This window comes from Nyctibius grandis, chromosome Z, assembly GCF_013368605.1.
Source record: "Nyctibius grandis isolate bNycGra1 chromosome Z, bNycGra1.pri, whole genome shotgun sequence".
Classification (NCBI taxonomy): domain Eukaryota; kingdom Metazoa; phylum Chordata; class Aves; order Nyctibiiformes; family Nyctibiidae; genus Nyctibius; species Nyctibius grandis.
The window spans coordinates 69668567-69689094 of record NC_090695.1 but is presented as its reverse complement, the minus strand read 5'-3'; the positions used below and the strand labels follow the sequence as shown (position 1 = coordinate 69689094).

Below are 20528 nucleotides of genomic sequence, written 5' to 3'. Positions count from 1 at the left end.
GTCAAGCAACCTGTAGATACTACTAGCCATTTACTAGCAATTATGGACTGAAGCTGTTGGCAGAAGTTTAACAGTCTGAGAAGAGATGTCGAGTCAGCAAAATACAGGCATGAAACAAGAAGCAGATTCAATCCCAAGCATCTCTTCTGAGCACCTCTGTACTAGGTGGGAAAGGAGGGCAACACCAGTAGGGGTGCTGACAGTGCCTCAGAAACTTCTGATGCCTGGAGCATCTCAGGTATGGGGAAGCACACACAGTCCCCGAGAGGCTGCTGTGCACAACCATTGAAGTTCAACAGAATCCTTTATCTGATCAGGCACAGAATAAAGCTGTGCATCCCCTGCATCCACTGGCTAGCATCAAGAGCACTTGCACCAGATGAGTCATTGTCGGGTACCCAGCCTGTTGAGATGGAAGTCAGAGATGGGGAGCAGAATGAAGCCCCCATAATCCAAGGGGAAATGGTTAGCGACCTGCTACGCCACTTAGATGCACACAAGTCTACGGGGCCAGATGGGATCCACCCAAGGGTACTGAAAGAGCTGGCGGAAGTGCTCACCAAGCTACTTTCAACCATTTGTCAGCAGTCCTGGCTAACCAGGGAGGTCCCAGTTGACTGGAGGCTAGCAAATGTGATGCCCATCTACAAGAAAGGCCAGAAGGAGGATCCAGGGAACTACAGGCCTGCCAGTGTTACCTCGGTGCTGGGGAAGGTTACAGAACAGATAGTCCTGAGTGGCATTACACGGCACATACAGGACAACCAGGTGATCAGGCCCAGTCAGCATGGATTTATGAAAGGCAGGTCCTGCTTGACTAACCTCATCTCCCTCTATGACAAGGTGACCCGCTTACTGGATGAGGGAAAGGCTGTGGATGTTGTCTACCTAGACTTTAGTAAAGCCTTTGACACCATTTCCCACAGCATTCTCCTAGAGAAACTGGCTGCTTATGGCTTGGATGGACGTACAATTTGCCGGGTAAAAAACTGGCTGGATGGCCGAGCCCAAAGAGTTGTCGTGAACAGACTTAAATACAGTTGGTGGCCGGTCACAAGTGGTGTTCCCCAGGGCTCATTACTGGGACCAGTTCTCTTTAATATCTTTATCAATGAGGGGATCGAGTGCACCCTCAGTAACTTCGCAGATGACACGAAGCTCAGCGGGAGTGTTGATCTGCTGGAGGGTAGGAAGGCTCTGCTGAGGGATCTGGACAGGCTGGATTGATGGGCTGAGGCCAACTGTATGAGGTTCAACAAGGCCAAGCGTCAGGTCCTGCACTTGGGGCACAACAACCCCATGCACTGCTACAGGCTTGGGGAGGAGTGGCTGGAAAGCTGCCTAGCAGAAAAGGACCTGGGGGTGCTGATCAGCGGCCCACTGAATATGAGCCAGCAGTGTGCCCAAGTGGCTAAGGCAGCCAACAGCATCCTGGCTTGTATCAGAAATTGTGTGGCCAGCAGGACTAGGGAAGTGAACGTCCCTTTGTACTTGGCACTGGTGAGGACGCACCTTGAATACTGTCTTCAGTTTTGGGCCCCTCACTACAAGAAAGATGTTGAGGTGCTGGACCAAGTCCAAAGAAGGGCAACAAAGCTGGCGAAGGGTCTAGAGCACAAGGCTGATGAGGAGTGGCTGAGGGAACTGGAGTTGTTTAGTCTGGAGAAAAGGAGACCTTATCGCTCTCTACAACTACCTGAAAGGAGATCATAGTGAGGGGGGTGTCGGTCTCTCCTCCCACGTAACAAGCCGTAGGACAAGAGGAAATGGCCCCAAGTTGCTTCAGGGGAGTTTTAGATTGCACATTAGGAAAAATTTCTTCACCAAAAGGGTTATGAAGCACTGGAACAGGCTGCCCAGGGAAGTGGTTGAGTTGTCATCCCTGGAGGTATTTAAAAGATGTGTAGATATGGTGCTTATGGACATGGTTTAGTGGTGGACTTGGCAGTGTTAGGTTTACAGTTGGAGTAGACGATCTTAAGGGTCTTTTCCAACCTAAATGATTCTATGATTGTATCCAGGCAAAACTTATAATGCTCCATGTACCATCTCTAATGGAACTCAAGAACTGTTATGACCTACAACTTCCAACACTCTTTGGAGACTTTTTACCTGATTTCAGAAATGCTATGTTGTCCCTCACCGATACAGGCTGGGACAAACACTTCCAAAGAAAAATAAGTCTTACATGAGGCTTCTACATATAATTAATTTAATTTTCAGCAGTGCACACTCTCTGGTGGTTCCCATTCATCTGACAGCACAAGGAACCATAAAAGTCACTACATGTGAGAAACTTGCAAGTTACCTACCACCATCCATCTGAGGTGTGCCTGCATGCAGCTGTGTGCACCTGCACGTGTGTATGCACACACGCATTTAAGGCATCTACATGAATTGTAGTGTTCCAACAGCCACTCTTTTTTTTAGGGACAACGCTAAGCACAATTAGTTTCAGTCAACACTGTCGCTTACCTGTTTTACTTCCAAGCAGTTAAACAACACTGAGTTTTTCCACAACAAAACTGATATTGTAATGTAAGGTCATAGATTAACACTGATACAATGAAAGCTGACAGAAAGGACTAAAAAGCCAAGGAGCTAGCATTCAAGTTATTGATTAGTAGATACTGAAACACTCTTTATATAGCTTAGTCAGGCTAAATGGATGCAATTTACGCACAAATTTCACTGTCCAATAATGACAATATTTTTTTCCAGCCATTCAGTCACATGCACTTCTCTTACAAGCTATACAAACAAATTGTTACCTGAATCATTTCCAGCACCCCTGGAAAACAGTAGATTTGATGCAAGACTTGTAATCTTCATTCGCCACTTCTATACCAAAAACTATGCCTACAACAGCAAATAAATTTTCTCAATCTGCCTGTTAGCTAGGAATTCAACTTCTATCCTTCAACTCCCCCAACTGTTCTGTCCCTTGCACAGTTCATCAAAAAGACAAATGAACTGATTAGTCACAGCATGGAGATGTAGAATAATTTCACAAGATTTCTGCTTATCTTTAGTCATTCAGATTTCTCCTTGGCTGGACTTAAAGTAGCTAACACCATAAGGACAGATTTAAAAAACAGTAAAAATATGTGAAGACCTTCACCTTGCCCAAACTGTGCTAAAGTACCGTAAAAGGAAGGTGTAGGATGAAATCTCGCAAAGACAAACAGCAGTCATCTGTTTCTGCTTCACTCTTCCTTCAGATCTACTATTTACAGGCATTTGCCTTGAGTGGCAGGAGAGCAATCTCTTACTGTTTTTCACCAAATTAAAAATATTCTGTGTTGAAGGCAATCTCTACAGCATTCTGCAGCACAGACTGGCCATAATACAGTGAAGAGTGGCTGCACTGTGATTATGGAATTCTAATTCTGTAAAGAGTTTGTGTCTACTGAACAGCCTATGATAAATCTGATGTTGAACAAACTGAAGTTTTTCCAATGCTAGAACCTTTCTTTACTCAGAAGATAAATGGAAAAAAGTCTTCAAACCTCCCAAAATGAAGGGAGAGAAGAGGCAGAAAAGATTATGAAACAAACAGATTAAATGACCAATAACACATTAAGGAACTGGAACGAAACAAATGTGACAACAATTTTTAACAATGGTTATGAGAGACATCTGGAGAATCGGAGGACTGTACGCTTGCTCTATATTGCTGAAGTCATTTAAAGCTCTAAGAATAGTGGTCACTGGCGGCGTTCCCCAGGGCTCAGTTCTGGGGCCAGTGCTGTTCAATATCTTTATAGATGATCTAGACGTAGGGATTGAGTGCACCCTCAGTAAATTTGCAGATGACACCAAGCTGGGTGGGAGTGTCGATCTGCTGGAGGGTTGGAAGGCCCTACAGAGGGATCTGGACAGGTTAGATAGATGGGCCGAGACCAACGGCATGAGGTTCAACAAGAACAAGTGCCGGGTCTTACACTTCGGCCACAACAACCCCACGCAGCGCTACAGGCTGGGGGAAGAGTGGTTAGAAAGCGGCCCGGCGGAAAGAGACCTGGGGGTGCTGATCGACAGCCGGCTAAACACGAGCCAGCAGTGTGCCCAGGTGGCCAAGAAGGTCAATGGCATCCTGGCCTCTATTAGGAATTGTGTAGCCAGCCGGTCTAGGGAAGTGATCGTCCCTCTGTACTCGGCACTGGTGAGGCCGCACCTTGAATACTGTGTCCAGTTCTGGGCCCCGCACTTCAAGAAAGATGTTGAGGTGTTGGAGCGAGTCCAGAGGAGGGCGACCAAGCTAGTGAAGGGTCTGGAGGGTCTGACCTATGAGGAACGGCTGAGGGAGCTGGGGTTGTTTAGCCTGGAGAAGAGGAGGCTCAGAGGTGACCTTAATTGCAGTCTACAACTACCTGAAGGGAGGTTGTAGTGAAGTGGGAGTTGGCCTCTTCTTCCAGGCAACTAGCGATAGGACAAGAGGACACAGCCTCAAGCTTCGCCAGGGGACGTTCAGGTTGGACATTAGGAAGAATTTATTTTCAGAAAGGGTCATTAGCCATTGGAATGGGCTGCCCAGGGAGGTGGTGGAGTCACCATCTCTGGAGGTGTTTAAAAAAAGACTGGACATGGCACTTAGTGCCATGGTCTAGTTGACATAGTGATGTCAGGGCAACGGTTGGACTCGATGATCCCAGAGGTCTCTTCCAACCTGGTTGATTCTGTGATATTCTGTGAATAGCATCTCTGGATATATGGATACGTATGACAGCCTGGGAAGTTTCTCAAATCTGCCAATTCACTATTGTAAAGATATGAATATGTGGATAAAACAAACTTTAACAAGCATGAGTCTCAAGCATGAAATATGGTCTTCCAACGGCCACATGCCGTTGTGGATGACTAACACATCTTGCTAATCATCATTATTCTGTTTCGGCTGTGACTAGGGAAAAACACAATAAAATGGTCTTACTAGGTATTCAATACAGTTAAAACACATGGTTCATTTGGTTAGCGTTCAAGGACTGCTTCTTCCGAGCTCAAGATCAGAGCATCCCAACAGGTAGGAAGTCAAGGAAGGGTACCAGGAGACCTGCATGGTTAAACAGGGAACTGCTGGGCAAACTCAAGTGGAAGAAGAAGGTGTACAGATCGTGGAAGGAGGGGCTGGCCACTTGGGAGGAATATAAGTCTGTTGTCAGAGGATGTAGGGAGGCAACTAGGAAAGCTAAGGCCTCCTTGGAATTAAACCTTGCAAGAGAGGTCAAGGACAACAGAAAGGGCTTCTTCAAATACATTGCAGGTAAAGCCAACACTAGAGGCAATGTAGGCCCACTGATGAATGAGGTGGGGGTCCTGGAGACAGAGGATAAAAAGAAGGCGGAGTTACTGAATGCCTTCTTTGCCTCTGTCTATACTGCTGGAGGCTGTCCTGAGGAGCCCCGGACCTCTGAGGCCCCAGAAGAAGTCAGGATAGAGGAGGAATCTGTCTTGGTTGATGAGGGCTGGGTCAGGGACCAATTAAGCAACCTGGATGTCCATAAATCCATGGGCCCTGATGGGATGCACCCGCGGGTGCTGAGGGAGCTGGCGGAAGTCATTGCTAGGCCACTCTCCATCATCTTTGCTAAGTCATGGGCAACAGGAGAGGTGCCTGAGGACTGGAGGAAAGCGAATGTCACTCCAGTCTTCAAAAAGGGCAGGAAGGAGGACCCGGGTAACTATAGACCAGTCAGCCTCACCTCCATCCCTGGAAAGGTGATGGAGCAACTTGTTCTTGATGCTGTCTCTAGGCACATCAAGGATAGGGGGATCATTAGGGGCACTCAGCATGGCTTCACCAATGGGAAGTCTTGCTCAACCAACTTGATAGCCTTTTATAAGGATGTTACCCAGTGGATAGATGATGGTAAAGCTGTGGATGTGGTCTATCTCGATTTCAGTAAAGCGTTTGACACGGTCTCCCACAGCATCCTCGCAGCTAAACTGGGGAAGTGTGGTCTGGATGATCGGGTAGTGAGGTGGATTGTAAACTGGCTGAAGGAAAGAAGCCAGAGAGTAGTGGTCAGCGGGACAGAGTCCAGTTGGAGGTCTGTGTCTAGCGGAGTTCCGCAAGGGTCGGTTCTGGGACCAGTTCTATTCAATATATTCATTAATGACTTGGATGAGGGATTAGAGTGCGCTGTCAGCAAGTTCGCTGATGACACAAAACTGGGAGGAGTGGCTGAGATGCCGGAAGGCTGCGCAGCCATTCAGAGAGACCTGGACAGGCTGGAGAGTTGGGCGGGGAGAAATTTAATGAAATATAACAAGGGCAAGTGTAGAGTCCTGCATCTGGGCAAGAACAACCCCATGTACCAGTACAAGTTGGGGACAGACCTGTTGGGGACCAGCGTAGGGGAAAGGGACCTGGGGGTCCTAGTGGACAGCAGGATGACCATGAGCCAGCAGTGTGCCCTTGTGGCCAAGAAGGCCAATGGCATCCTGGGCTGTATTAGAAGGGGTGTGGTCAGCAGGTCAAGAGAGGTTCTCCTCCCCCTCTACTCTGCCCTGGTGAGGCCGCAGCTGGAGTATTGTGTCCAGTTCTGGGCCCCTCAGTTCAAGAAGGACAGGGAACTGCTAGAGAGAGTCCAGCGCAGAGCCACGAAGATGATTAAGGGAGTGGAACATCTCCCTTATGAGGAGAGGCTGAGGGAGCTGGGTCTCTTTAGCTTGGAGAAGAGGAGACTGAGGGGTGACCTCATTAATGTTTATAAATATGTAAAGGGCAAGTGTCAAGAGGACGGAGCCAGGCTCTTCTCAGTGACATCCCTTGACAGGACAAGGGGCAATGGGTGCAAGCTGGAGCACAGGAGGTTCCACTTAAATTTGAGGAAAAACTTCTTTACTGTAAGGGTGACCGAACACTGGAACAGGCTGCCCAGAGAGGTTGTGGAGTCTCCTTCTCTGGAGACATTCAAAACCCGCCTGGACGCGTTCCTGTGTGATATGGTCTAGGCAATCCTGCCCCGGCAGGGGGATCGGACTAGATGATCTTTCGAGGTCCCTTCCAATCCCTAACATTCTGTGATTCTGTGATTCTGTGATTCATAAGCAGCACCATGGCAAACTATTTAAACAGCCTGTCTGTTAAGTATTTATTGTATTCATTCACAAACAGCAAACATAACCAGTTCACAAAATAGGGACTGACAGGAGGAAGAAAGTAAGATTCATTGGGCTACTTATTTAAAAAATAAAGATCAACAGCTCTAATTTAGAAGGTCATCTGCAAGGCAAATACATCTAATATGATTGTTTCCATCACAAATGATGTTTGATCTTTTCTAAAGTCATGCAAAAAAAAGAATGTGAAGAGGTTAAAATATTTTGGTTTGTTGTTTTTTTTTTTTTTTTTAATACATAAGTGTTGCAAGAACAATAAAAACAGACTAGTATAGATCAAACCAGCTGAAATCACTTTACAGTAACACAGGCTATTGTCTTTTACCCAGACAAGCTGAAGATTCAAATGGTCAAGAAGAAACTGTGGTGCTGAGGAGGAGGGGAAGGTGGAGGAGGAGATGACCGAGGTTGTTTTGTCGTTTGAAATTAATGATTCTCTGGAAATACAAGGGTATTCTCTTTATGCTACTGCCAGTCAAATCAACTCTGTGAGCAAGTTTTTATAGTCATGAATATAAGTGTCTTCACTCAGTTTTATTCCTGTTCCACCTACTTTTGAACACCTATAATCGAATTATGCATAGAGGTGGGATTTGAATTTCAACTCAAAAAATAATTTACCTGCATATTTATTATGGAAGTATTATGGAGATTGAGATGGGTTTCACCTCTACAAGAGTCAGAGCAGAAAACATGCCAGTGAATTTTAGGGTCTCTCTTTCACTGCAGATTTTCCATTACACGTTGACCCAATCTGGAAATTGATTACTGATCTTACTTAGCATTTATCGATTATTAATTTTAACTACCAATCCAAATTCTGTTCTTGTCTGCAGTTAAGATATTCTTGAATTAAATTGCCGTGAAAGGAGAATCAGATGCAATGAATTTACCGGCCTTCCTCTCCTCTGCAGCAAACAAAATTAATTTATTATTGCCTTTTTAGTGTCAGAAGTGTTGCTCCAATATTACCAGTTACTTGCTGTTCTAACAGTATTTTCTTAAGACTAGACCTGGCTTCCTCTTTCAACTCAAGTTAATCCCCTGACAGTTAGCTAACAAACCAGTGCATAGTGAACAGTGTGCTCCATAAGCATTTACAGCTTCCATCAGGCTGCAAAGCATCCCAGAAAAAAAAAGGTAGGGGCGAGAGGGGAAGAAAAACACCCACCTTTATTATGCTTCTTCATCTGATCACCTGAAACCTAAAGTCATTAAACAAAATCATTAGTCATCTCCTAAATGATCATCAGTAGCTACACCATAAAGTCTTGCTTCCCACTACAAAATCAACTTTGCAGCCTTTCCCTTCTTAATTTTACTAAGCTAATCAGCCAGAAAATCATGAGGGTTTGAAAAGAACACAGAGAGATGGATCACTTGCTGCCCCTACAGCACAAGGCAGGGAGGGAGGCTGGGGTGGGCAGGCATCAGTCAAGCTAGCAGCTAAAAACATTAATGCATATGTATCTCACAGGTCTCTGAACTTAAGTTATGATAACGATGTCAGAGTTCTCAACATGCTTTGTGTTCAGTTTTAGCAAATCATTACTGCACAATATGGAAAGCTGACAAGCAAATATTCTCCATCAGGAAAACAAACATCTGTAAAGCACTGTATAACAGATCCGAATTGTGGTTCATTAATCTAGAAAACATGTCAATAGGTTAGAAAAAAATCAGTACTCATCCACAGCAGACTTCGTCTTGAGGCCTTATAAGCCTTACCAAGACATCCATTTTCTCTGCAGAAGTATAAAGCTACGTAATGCCACCACATCAAAAAAAAAAAAAAAAATCAACGTGTGCCAAAAGAATTGAAATAATTTCTGGCCCAAATCATGTTCTTAAAATGCTCTCGTTGGTCCACAATGTTAGACTGGTGTAGGACACCTAACAAATCAGAAACAGCAAACACCATCTTGCATATGTAGAGAATCTGAAAGAGGTACTTTTTCAAGTTTGAACAAAATTCAAACAACTAATCTCCAAAGAATATAAGCAGCTAGAAGGTCTCATTATGAACTGAAAGTTGCATAATTTATGGTCAGCCTTCCACAGAAGGAGTATGAAAGTCCTCTCCTTTCAACACAGTATTAAATTTTTTTTACAGCTGAACACAAAATAAAATCACATAGCACATTCTTTCGTACTGGCAGCGTACCTCCATTAACAAGGATTATTTAAAGAAAAATCAATATGAATATTATTTCAGAAGTACTTTAAGATAATACTACACTTCTTATTACATGGATATTCATTAAGATCTCACACACTTTTTTATTTCCATTCATTCATGAGTGCAAAATTGTTCATTGAAAGTCATTTGTTTAGATTAAATCGGAATTCCTGCATTTCATTTCTGAGCTAACCCCAACTTCTTTACATAAATTTGTTACCTACTACTGTCAACATTTGAGTTTTTTAATAAATGAACAAATGTTAACAAGCAACTCACAATTTGTGGTGACTGATCTGATTGACTGACCCCCTTCAGTCACATGATGCTATGATGCCTCATTAGAAAACATAAAATCAAGACACTTGTATAACATTTTTGTTTATGCAGTATTCAGTTCTGCTGCAGTCTGCGGAGCAATCAGGGTCATCTTCATGAATAAAACCACACTCAACTGAGTATTTTAAGATGCAGTATCAGTTCCCAAAGACAGCGAACCTGGCAGACACGGATATGCTTTAAAGATCAAAAGACTGAAAATAAGTAACAATATTGGTGTGTTCATGATGATCTGAATTGAGAAGAAACTATGAATACTTGCAAGAAGGAAAAATTATTGGGGCGGGGGCGGGGGACGACGACCCTGTATTAGAATGATGTCTCTTCCTTAAACACAAGCAACTGCTTTTTTTCACGATGTCTGGAGAGAGGCCAGAGGAGAGATGCATCACATGTTCCTAGTGAGGAGAGTTTGGGGAAAAGGACTGTGGAGATGACATCAGTTCTGAGGTAAAGTTGCAGTTCTGGCATCTTATCTGTGGCATATGGATGCTCACAGCAAGGTCTGCATCGGAGCAAAAGACTATACATTTGTTGAAGGGCTTAAATTTTAATGTTGTTGTTTTTGAGGCTTGTGCACTATAAATCTTGGACTTGCTTTTACCACTGCTTTCTCCCCCTCAAAAAGGCATGATAAATAGATGGTAAACTGTCAAAGGGCAGAACGTTTTATATTTTTTTTCCTCAAAGGGGTTCCCATTTTCCTTATCTTTTATTTTACATTTTATGGCTCTTGAGTTCTAGGATGTATAACCACCTATGTGAAAGGAGGACAACTTCTAAGCTACAGCATTAGGTTGTTCAGGTGATTACTTCACTTGTGTCAGAATTAGCATACAGTTCCGACCATGTAATTTGCTGGTTCACATCAAACGATTTCTCTCCTATTATCCCTTGCAGATGAAATACAAAGAGATAAAAGCTTTGGCTGCTACAGATTGAATGGTCCCTTTCAAAATCCTATTGTTGTACGGTCTAACTTAGAATTACGTCACAAGGAAAGCAACAACACCTCAGCAATCTATTCTCAGGGCAACAGATGCAAATATTGATGGTCCCCAACAGTCCATGTGTTTCAACCGACAGTAACCTGTGACAGTAACGACACCATTTTTGCATTCGTTCTATAACCAAAAGATACATTTGTATGTGTATTGGTATAGAATTACATAATCACTCTTCCATCCTTCTGTTTTAAACATTATATAGTCTAAGAAATGGAACAAATATAAAGTTGACCAAAAAACCCACACTTGAAAACAGTCTTGGATAGCTCATTCTCAATGATCTTTCCCACTGCATCATGCTAACAGATCTTAAAAAGAACACAGCTAACCAGGAAAAAAGAAGTAGGCTTCCATGTGCATGACAGCAACCTTCCTACACACTCCATTAAACTCAAGGGAAATGTCAATCTGTCCTTAAGACGTACAGTCCTCAAAAGTTACAGTACATTTGGGCTGCTCTGAAGCACGCTGCTAGCCGAGATACCACTCTGAGCAGAATCTTCCCTGCTAACCCTGTCACAACAAAACATGCATTTACCTTCCAAAACAGATCTCATTTCCTAGGTCAGGAAGAGCTAGGAAAGTGTCACAAGCAACGAACGGCAGTCTTGGAACAGCGCAAGGAAGTATGCTTTTCTTGCCTTGTTCGGATGAGTTTCTAGAGGTTTAAAAGCTAACACAGAGAGACTCTCAGAAATTACATCCTGTGCACGTTTGCCAAAAGAGGGGTCACTCTGAAAGACCTTTCTTAACACTGAGATACAAAAGTAAGGCAAAGGTGGCCACCAGAAAACAACATGCTTCCACAACACAAAAATTCCTAAATTAAATTCTTAATGATTCACCAGCTCAGATCTCACAGAGCTGCTAGCTCAGACTCCAAAGAACACGGAAGAAGAAAAAAAATCCTCATAAACTAGAGACGAGTTTAGTTTTTAAAAGCAGGAACCAGTAAGTTAAAATGGATTTTCTGGTGATTACTGACTAGCTGAGGACACTGATAACGCAAGGCCAAATGAAGGATCACTAACAATAAATATTAGAGTATTTCCAAGGTATCAATGGTTGTAAAAGCTGTCATTCTTACCCATTTTTTTTTTAAATGGAGGAGATAGGGAAACCATAAATACTGAAAAAGACATTAGACAAACCCAGAACCAAAAGCAGCACCACCATCTGGAAATACACAGAACATTTCGTTACCCTTCATCAGAATGAGCATCACTAAACAGAACACTCCTTGTGAAATTAGTGATTGGTCAGATAACAAAGGTCTGCTTATTGTGAAGAGAGGAAGCATAGCAAGAATGCCTGAATGAAGAAGCCAACAGCAAATAAGCAAGTTTATAGGTTTAAATTCTGCTTCATTGTGAAAGCACAAGGGAGTACGTGTTCTTTTTTTTTATGCAATCCTAACTCCTACTAATGGTTCATATGTGTTGTACATACATAGATGAAAATAATATTCAAATCTTTGCACATTTTTCCACACAATGTGTAGTGTCAAAAGATCACTTTCCCAAAGCCCAGCCAAACTTCTGGCTAGCAGAAGACCACAGAAGAATCATTCAGGTATACTGTGATAAAGCCAGCTCAATTTGTTGGACTATAAACAAAACTAGGGCTGGGGATGACTTTTTTTTAATTTCTTGATTGACCTTTTCAGACAATATTCAGGAAGATAAAACTTCTTTGATTTGAGTGACTGAAAGGGATAGCCAGTCCTTCCAAGCAAGTACTTCGACTTCCACAGATGGGGCACATGCTAGAGCAAATAGTGAGGTTTTTTTCACTGACCACCATTCATAATTGGTGGTCTTTTCAAATGTGGCTATTTAGTATGTGAGCAAGCATTTAAACATCTGTTACTGGTAGAATTCTGCCTATGAAACCATGTCCATTACAATCCCTTACACAATACTGTGCATACTTGGACACACACCTAAAGATACAGTGGAATGAACACGTATTTGCTTCTCGTACCACAGGGCTTTGGTAAACTTACCTGCCCTCCATCCAGAATCATATAGGCTTATTACACAGTCAAACTCTGGGAAATGCTTTTAACTGAATTGGAAAATACTTATTCAATTTCAGAGGTATTGTCTCTGTAACAAGCTAGAAGAATGACTTTGTTACATCCAACCCCTTGCAGACTACTGCAATGTTTTTCAAGTATGACAATTGTCATATTAACACAAATGATACCATTACTTTCAACTCCTAAAAGTTCTATCTGCAAAAAACTTTTTCAGTATTCTTAAAAGTACTTACTTGAAGAGTGATTCATTTTCTCCATTAGAAATATATTTTTTTAATTAAAAAAGATAACCAAAACCAATGACAAAAATGCGTAGTGGCTGACAGAAGAAATAACAATTCTCTAATATAATTTTTCATTATTAATAGCTCCTTTTTAAGTACAAGAAAGCTGTGAAAATTACACACAATGATAATCTATTAATTCCAGATATTGAAAACTGCTGCAGCACTCCTTCTACAGAAAAAAGGTAACAGCTCAATTTACTGACAGAACAATGCATTGAGTACACAGACTAATAAGAGTACAGAGATAATGCAATACTCTGCAATGACTAACTACTCTTTCACTGCCCACTGTAAGTACTGAGTTTTGATTTATATAATATACATTCTCCCTTTCGCTTCCAAGTTAATTAAAACTTGAGCAGATAGACACTGACCTGTGCATTATGTTGAATGCATGATATCACAAGCATCCTATTAATCAGCTTGCAGATTAACTACAGTTAGATTTAAATACAGTATCACTAGGACATACAATCCAGGTATGCACTAGCAAGTAGTGCAGTGCAGTAGGAGCACACCAGTGCTACAGACAGCGGCAACATGCTGCTATCAAGACGCAAACCTCTTGCAGGCTCATGTCAGATGAGCCCTGATCTGGTCCTGTGAACTGAACGTTCACAAAAGGTTAGAGTGTATTAAGTGCTCCTGAACCTGCATCTTCTGGTTCAGCTACATTCGGTCTGCTCTGTGCACTCCAAGAATGCTCCTTGATGCAAAGCAAAGCACAATGAGAGGGAATAACTGCGACATTTGTTTCACAGAAGTCACTCCCGATCCCAATTACAACCTCAGTGTAGATGCACCCACAAATTGCCTTTTAAAAATGGGAATGGTGCAATACAATGTTACAAACAAAATCTCAGTGCTTCAGTAACTGGAAATATGTAAATACAAGCCATTATCAGTAGTTTAGTTAAGTTCATATTTAGAAGAAGAAGAAAAGCTTGTGTCAAACTTTCATATAATACAGTTATGACTTAGATATTACTGATTTTTACTAAAAACCAAGTAATATGTTTATTTATAGAGGTAGCAGGGCAGCTTCTTCCACAGAAACAAGCACTAACATATTCCTGAAAGAAGGTGGCTACGATAGTGTTAGCTTCTCTGACATGACTGTCCACAAGTGTTGACAGCTAAACGTTTTGTCCACAGCTGATTGAATCAACAAACCTATTTTCCACCATGGCATGATGGAAACAATGCCACAGTCATACACATAAGCCATTGTAAAAAATGCATATTTTACCATGTGTTTTCTGAGACCTAGTGAAGCAGGCGCTGAGTTTGCAGTTCAATGCAAAACTCCTGGCTGCAGTAGAACAACGGTTTTGCCACAAATCCCAGTTATAGAGGGATTTGAACAACTGTCTGTAAAACAAAACTCAAAACTCATTTTCTAACAAGAATCAAATGTCAACTGTGCCAACAAATAATCAAAAAAAGCTTTCTTCTTTTCTGACTAGAAACATCCAGAGAGAGATAATGTTTACACAAGTAGCTTAGTGCCTAAGATAGGCATTTGGACAGAGTCAGTAACAGTCTCCCATGGCAAGGCTCAAAATACCTCCCTAAGAGCCCATTACTCTCCATGTTTAGAGCGCCTCAAGTGGAATGGTATGTCTACTCTCAATTGTTTTTTATTTACAGAATGGGAGAGGAAATTTTCTTTTCTTGCATTTTCAACACACAGGTTTTTAATTCTGAATCAACCAGTTGTTGAACTGAACCAGACAAAACTGAAGAAAACATTCTCCCTGCATTAAGTAAAGAATTTTAGTTGTCAAAACCCAGGCTGTACACTGCAAGTTCTGGTTCCTGGTACCCAAGCGAGGAATTTCATTCAGAACACTGGGTTAAGAAGCTATAGAGTTTCCACAGAAAACATTCACTGCGTGGTATTAATTTTTATTTATGACTCTCTGCAGATCAACATGCATTTTGATAGGGACTGACTTCCCCCCTCTTAGAACATTGTCTTGCTTAACAAAAATCTGACATCCTCCTTCTGGCCAGTTTAACATTGGATTGTCTTCTCCACAACGGTGCTGCTTCAGAAGGAGCAAAGTGCGTGTTCACCATAGAAGAGCCTGCGATCAAATGCTTAGGACATTTTCAAGCGGAAAGATGAGGCAGGCAGAACCCCTTCAAGAGGAAAAGGAAGTGAAAATCTTCAACTAGAGCTATGCCAGCTAATGCAACACATAAAGAAGACCATTCTCCACATCCACCTGGCCACCTTGACCAGCACTAAAAGGACACCATGCCCTCCGCATCTCCTATCATCCTACTTCAAAGCAAGGTCCAACGTACCTACCACAATAGCCTCAAACAAGTCCTCAGACCCACCTGTACAACAGCCTTCCCTATCAGCAGGAACTGTCTGCATGAAAATGCTTGCTGCTTGCCTGAAGATGTGAGGGTAACAAGCAAGTTGCAGTTCGTGGCATGACATGACCTGGAGGACAGGCAAACCTACACAGGCAGTTTCTGCTCACAGATAATTCTCATCCTGGTTCAGCTAAGCACTCCACGCTCGTATTCAGACAGCTAGCACCATGTGCTGTCAGTAGCATGCCTGCATCTCTTTGGAAAATCCTCAGTACTAAAAGTCCAGTACTAAAAGTCACAAGCAAGTAAGCAAAAGTGTTACTGAAGGAGGACTGACCTACTTTAAAGGCACCCCAAAGAAAAATGACCCAGTGATTTTCAAAATAAACATGGCAAACAGTCTGTATAACAAATGACTGTTGAGGTGAACAGAAAAAAGGTCCATTTTTTTTAATGAAGGAATGGAAGGAAAAATAATTGGCATACTTTCAAAGCAAAACCTGTTTGAACTTCAAAGTATCAAGTGCAAAAACAATCAATTTCTATTAAATGATGCTTATACAAAGGAGTTACCCGATTTCATCTACTACTGCCACTACAAAAGTAGATGCTACTATGACAGCACTCATGAATAGGATTGACAGAGTAAGACATCATTCTGCACACTGAAATCTTGAGTCCAAACCACACAATGGATTCAAACTCTCTCTGTGCTAAGAATTCAAGGACAGAAACCACCTATGATTCAGCTCACACTGTCAGTTCAAGGTAAGCTGCAAGTAGTGAGCGCCTTCTGTTTCAGGTCCTCAACAAGGATCACACAATTGAAAGGCTGCCCATGAAAGAAAAGGTAACCTTGGAAGATCCTGATTTATCATTCTTACACAAAGAAAAATGCGTGTAACTTTTCTGGTTTTTTTTTAAATTATTATTATTTTATGTAACCTTTGGAACTGAAAGAAAGCCCTAAGGATTTGGTTGGAAATACTTCCAGCTGCTCTTGACTATTTAATAGATCTGCAGTATGCCTACAATAATAACATTAGACAGTTTCAACTCAAATACTTATGTAGTTTGGCACAGCTAGGCAAGACAGTGCATGCTAAGTAAAATTCCATAACTAAAATTCCAACAAAGAGAAATTCCTTTTTCGTAATATTGCTGAGTATAAAAAAAATTGTTACTGAATTTCCTCTTTACTCAAATACCAGTTTTAGACTAATGCTGAATTCAGAAACTCTGTACCAAAAGATACAGCATGGGTTATATAAGGCTAACAAAATGTTTTAGTCTTTAAGGAACATTCAAGTTTAGAATGTAGAATTATTAAAATATTTTCCCAAGAGAGTGTGGAAATTTAGATGAAATACATTCAGAACAGAATTCCAATGTCCACAATAGACCAACGTTGCCACCTTCAGAGAAGGAACAGATACTCTTTGTAAAATAAAGACCAAAATTTCATCTTTACAGCATTTTGAGCTCCAGTTACGGGGTACACACAAAACCCCCTTGTCAGAAATAGACTAAAAGGAAGGTGAACTAGCCAGGCATTGAATAGAACATAAAAATAGCTGTCCTGGGTCAGCATAAAAGCCTGTCTAGCCCAGACAGTCTAGTGGCCAAACACAGGTGCCTCAAGAAGAATAGAAGAATAGAGCAAACCAGTATCAACACTGTCAAATGTTATTCTCATAACATTCAACAACTTACAGTTCAATAGTTAGTATCTTCATGTTTAATCAGTCTTAATGGATTTCCTGAATGTAAACTAGGTTGCCCATTAAACCCATGTAAGCTTTCAGCATCTGTAGTAACCAGCAGCCAGGAGTTCCACCACTTAACTACACACTGTGCTGAAATGGCCTTACCTCCTGTGGTTCATTTTTGACTTGCTAGCTTTGTCAGATGCCCTGCAGAGCTTGCATCAAAGAAAACAGCAAACAAGCACCTCTACCCAGGTGTTCCATCCATGCCACACGTGTCTCCAGAGATCTGTCTTAACCTCATGATAGGATTTACTAGGGAAAGAAAACAACCAAATCATTTCTCCTCCACCCCCATTTTATTTACCTAAACGGACTTTCATCCACCATTTAAATGCCCTATCAGTTCAATAAGGTCTTTCTGCAATTCTTCATAGGCAATGCTGTCTTTAAAACCCTCAATAATTTACTAAAACCAGCAAATATCACTGTTCAACCCCCTCATTTATGAGCACGTTGAGCAGCACAGACACCTGAACTGATCCCTGTGGAACTCCACTGTTGAAAGACAACTGTTTACTCCTACCCAAGCTTTTAGGCATTTATTATTTTTCTTGCTAGGAGGACCCTCCCCCTCTTCTCCCATGACTCCTTAGTTGGTCATACAAGCAAGAATTACTGACTATGATGGCTTAGGGATTTGCCAGACATACTTTGCAGAAAGTGCGCTCCTTCCAAAGGGGAACTCCCATACTTGGCATTAGTTGTCCAAACGTAGGTCTTTGCAGTCTGCAGAAGACATTTTCCAATCCCTGTATTTCTTAAAGATATTTAGGATAGTGCCTCCTGTTGGTTATTTTAGTATATTTATTGGATTTACTGCATCTAAAGGGATCCCATACCCACATTTTTCAGCCTCACCTGATATACTTTGACCACCACTAATCTAAGCAATAAGTATTTTTTTGTAGACATACTCAAAACCATCTCCAAAATTAAAAGGTTGAGACAAGGTTACCAAGAGAAAACAATACAGTTTTATATTACACTTATTGTTGGATCTCCCTCATAGATTTGCTAAGATATACCTGGGCTATCAGAGGGGGTCTGAGATAAGCATCAGCACGCTGGATGCTGGCTCTGAAAGGATCTCAAAGCTAGCCTTGGGACTAAGGACAAGATCTCGCTGCCATACCCATTACGGCAATTTTCCCTTGGAGCATAGTCCCTTTCAAGTTCCCTACATCATGGTCTTCGATTAAGATGGTCCTTATCTCCTCTTTTCTTTCTGTTTTTGTTTTAAATCTTGTATCCAACAGCAGAGCAGACTTAGTGGCTTGCATCTCTACACTAGCCGGGTGTGGTTATCTTCCTCATTCGAACCTTTTGTTAGCGTTTCAGCATCTACTGTCTCACCTTGCAAGGTAGAAAAATCCACTGCATCTCAGCTTTCATTAACTCTTCCTTCCTCAGACAGGAGAGTTCACATTTTAAAACCCCTTCTCAAGCTATGCAATAAACCCGTGATGTATCACCAATACAGACTATTCTTCAACGAAGCCCACGGCCTCGAGCACACATGCTGAAAGGATTCTAGACAGACCACACACAACAGCATTAATCCATCTGACAGAGTTTGTATCAACTGCTGTTATTCAGCAGTACACAATTTTTTTTTGCTCAATTCCAGACACAAAAATATTTCCTGCTTTACATTTTTATGTTTTTGCACAGGTGTACAGTGAAGTCAAGTACAAATGTGGTATGCGTACAGAAACCTATGCCTATCTAAATCTGGCTAGCATGAGCAGCAATAGTGGCAAAAAGGTAGCAGCAGATGTTTAAGACCTAGCCAGCAAGCCCAGAATGATACTGTACTGTACTTCCACAGCCTTTCCTGCCCCTACCAGTTATAGTACAGCAAGCACACGTATGCTTTGTAGCAATAACTTTCATTTCATGCCCTTTCTGCAGAAATACTGTACCAAGGCAACCATGTTATTACCTGCAAATTTCCCACACTCATCCAGGATTTTAATACTCTATCACTGACAAAATTAACAATTACTATTTGTTATCTACTGGCTTACAGATTTAAGTAATCTACTGTAAACGCTTAAAAAAGCTGACATTTTCCACTTTTTTACATGTTATTTTCTACCCACAAATTCAACATGAAGCTGTATTTAGAGATTAAAAATTGCACATTAGATACAGGCAACAGCATTTTACACTGGACTACAGTTTCAAAAAAACTGAACACTTGGGACCGCCGAGTTGCCAGGCAGAAGCACCGTGGCAGTAGTGCAGAATTCATGAATGAACATGCACCAGCTCACTCGTCCACGCTGCACTCCAACGAATAGCCTCTGCCTGCAGAGGCCTACTCGCAGGCTCCTGTCTCGGGTGGGAGTTCTGTCAGCGCAAGGGCTAAAGGTGCCGATAAGGGCGACGACGATAAAAGGTCTCCTATTAAGGGAGGTTGCGAATAAACCGGCATTTTAGCGCTCTCGAAGCGGTGCCGACCATTCAGCTGACACACCGTTAGGTCTAGAGTCTGCAAATATACACGTAACCTGACCAAGTACAGCTGCTCGTGTGGACCAGTGTTTACGGAGACGGACTAAAAAAATGACTCCTTTTACCCTGGTGATTTGCACGGCTCGGCTCCCGGGAGGTACAATTTTCCTTCGAAAGCCAGCTCGCTCTCCCGTTGCCGTTCGCACAAACCAAAGTTTTGCCAGTCTCGCCACAGCGACGCAGTGCCGGCGGGGAGGGGAAGGCAGACCCAGCCCCCGCAGCCCCGACAACCCCCGCAGCCCCGGCCCCGCCGCTCCGGCCGGGGAGGCGCCTTGCCCCCCGCCCCCCGCCGCGCCCCCGCCCCCCGGCCGCCCCGTCCCAGCGCCGCCTCACCGTCCCAGCTCGGACTCCAGCTCGAAGTAGTGGGCCAGGGTGTCCTTGTTGGAGCCGTCGATCCAGTAGTCGGGCGCGGCGGATCCGGGGCGGGGGGCGGCCGAGGAGCCGGAGGAGGACGAGGAGGATGAGGAGGAGGGCATGGTGACTTTCAGCATACCGGGACGCCTGCCGGGGGCTGCCCCCTCCTCCGCACCGGCTGCAGAAAGCAGAGCGACAAGGCGGCTGGCGGCGGCACCTAACCTCTCCTCCCTCCCTTCTTCTCTCCTTCCCTTCCTCCCTCCCTCCCTTCTCTCTCTCCCCCCCCTCCTCCGCCGCGCCGGGCCGGGCTGCAGCGGCAGCGGCAGCTCCCCCCACCCCGGAGGGGCGGCGGGGGCGCCCGGAGCTGCCGGCGGGGCGGAGCGGAGCGGAGCGGGGGGGCGGGCACGGCGACGGCCGCCACGGCGCAGGGAGCCGCCCCGGGCGGGGGTCGCACCGCCGCCGGCCTCCCCCTCCCAGCCCCGCCGAGGCGGGTGAGGCCGGCAGCCGCCTGCCCCGAGCCGCTGCGCGCTCCCCGCCGGCAGGGAGCGAGCCCCGGGGCTGCCAGGGACGGCGGGCGCC

The 20528-nt window shown here is 43.4% G+C and overlaps 1 protein-coding gene across 1 annotated transcript in view; it reads right to left on the bottom strand.

Annotated features, from left to right (window-relative positions):
• The window catches only part of CAMK4 (calcium/calmodulin dependent protein kinase IV), a 171320-nt gene extending 151234 nt beyond the window's left edge, over nucleotides 1-20086 (bottom strand). Inside the window, exon 1 of the mRNA XM_068423710.1 lies at nucleotides 19929-20086. Within this exon, the coding sequence (XP_068279811.1) occupies nucleotides 19929-20086 (158 nt within the window). The remainder of the gene's footprint in view (nucleotides 1-19928) is intronic.
• Nucleotides 20087-20528: the final 442 nt, after the last annotated feature.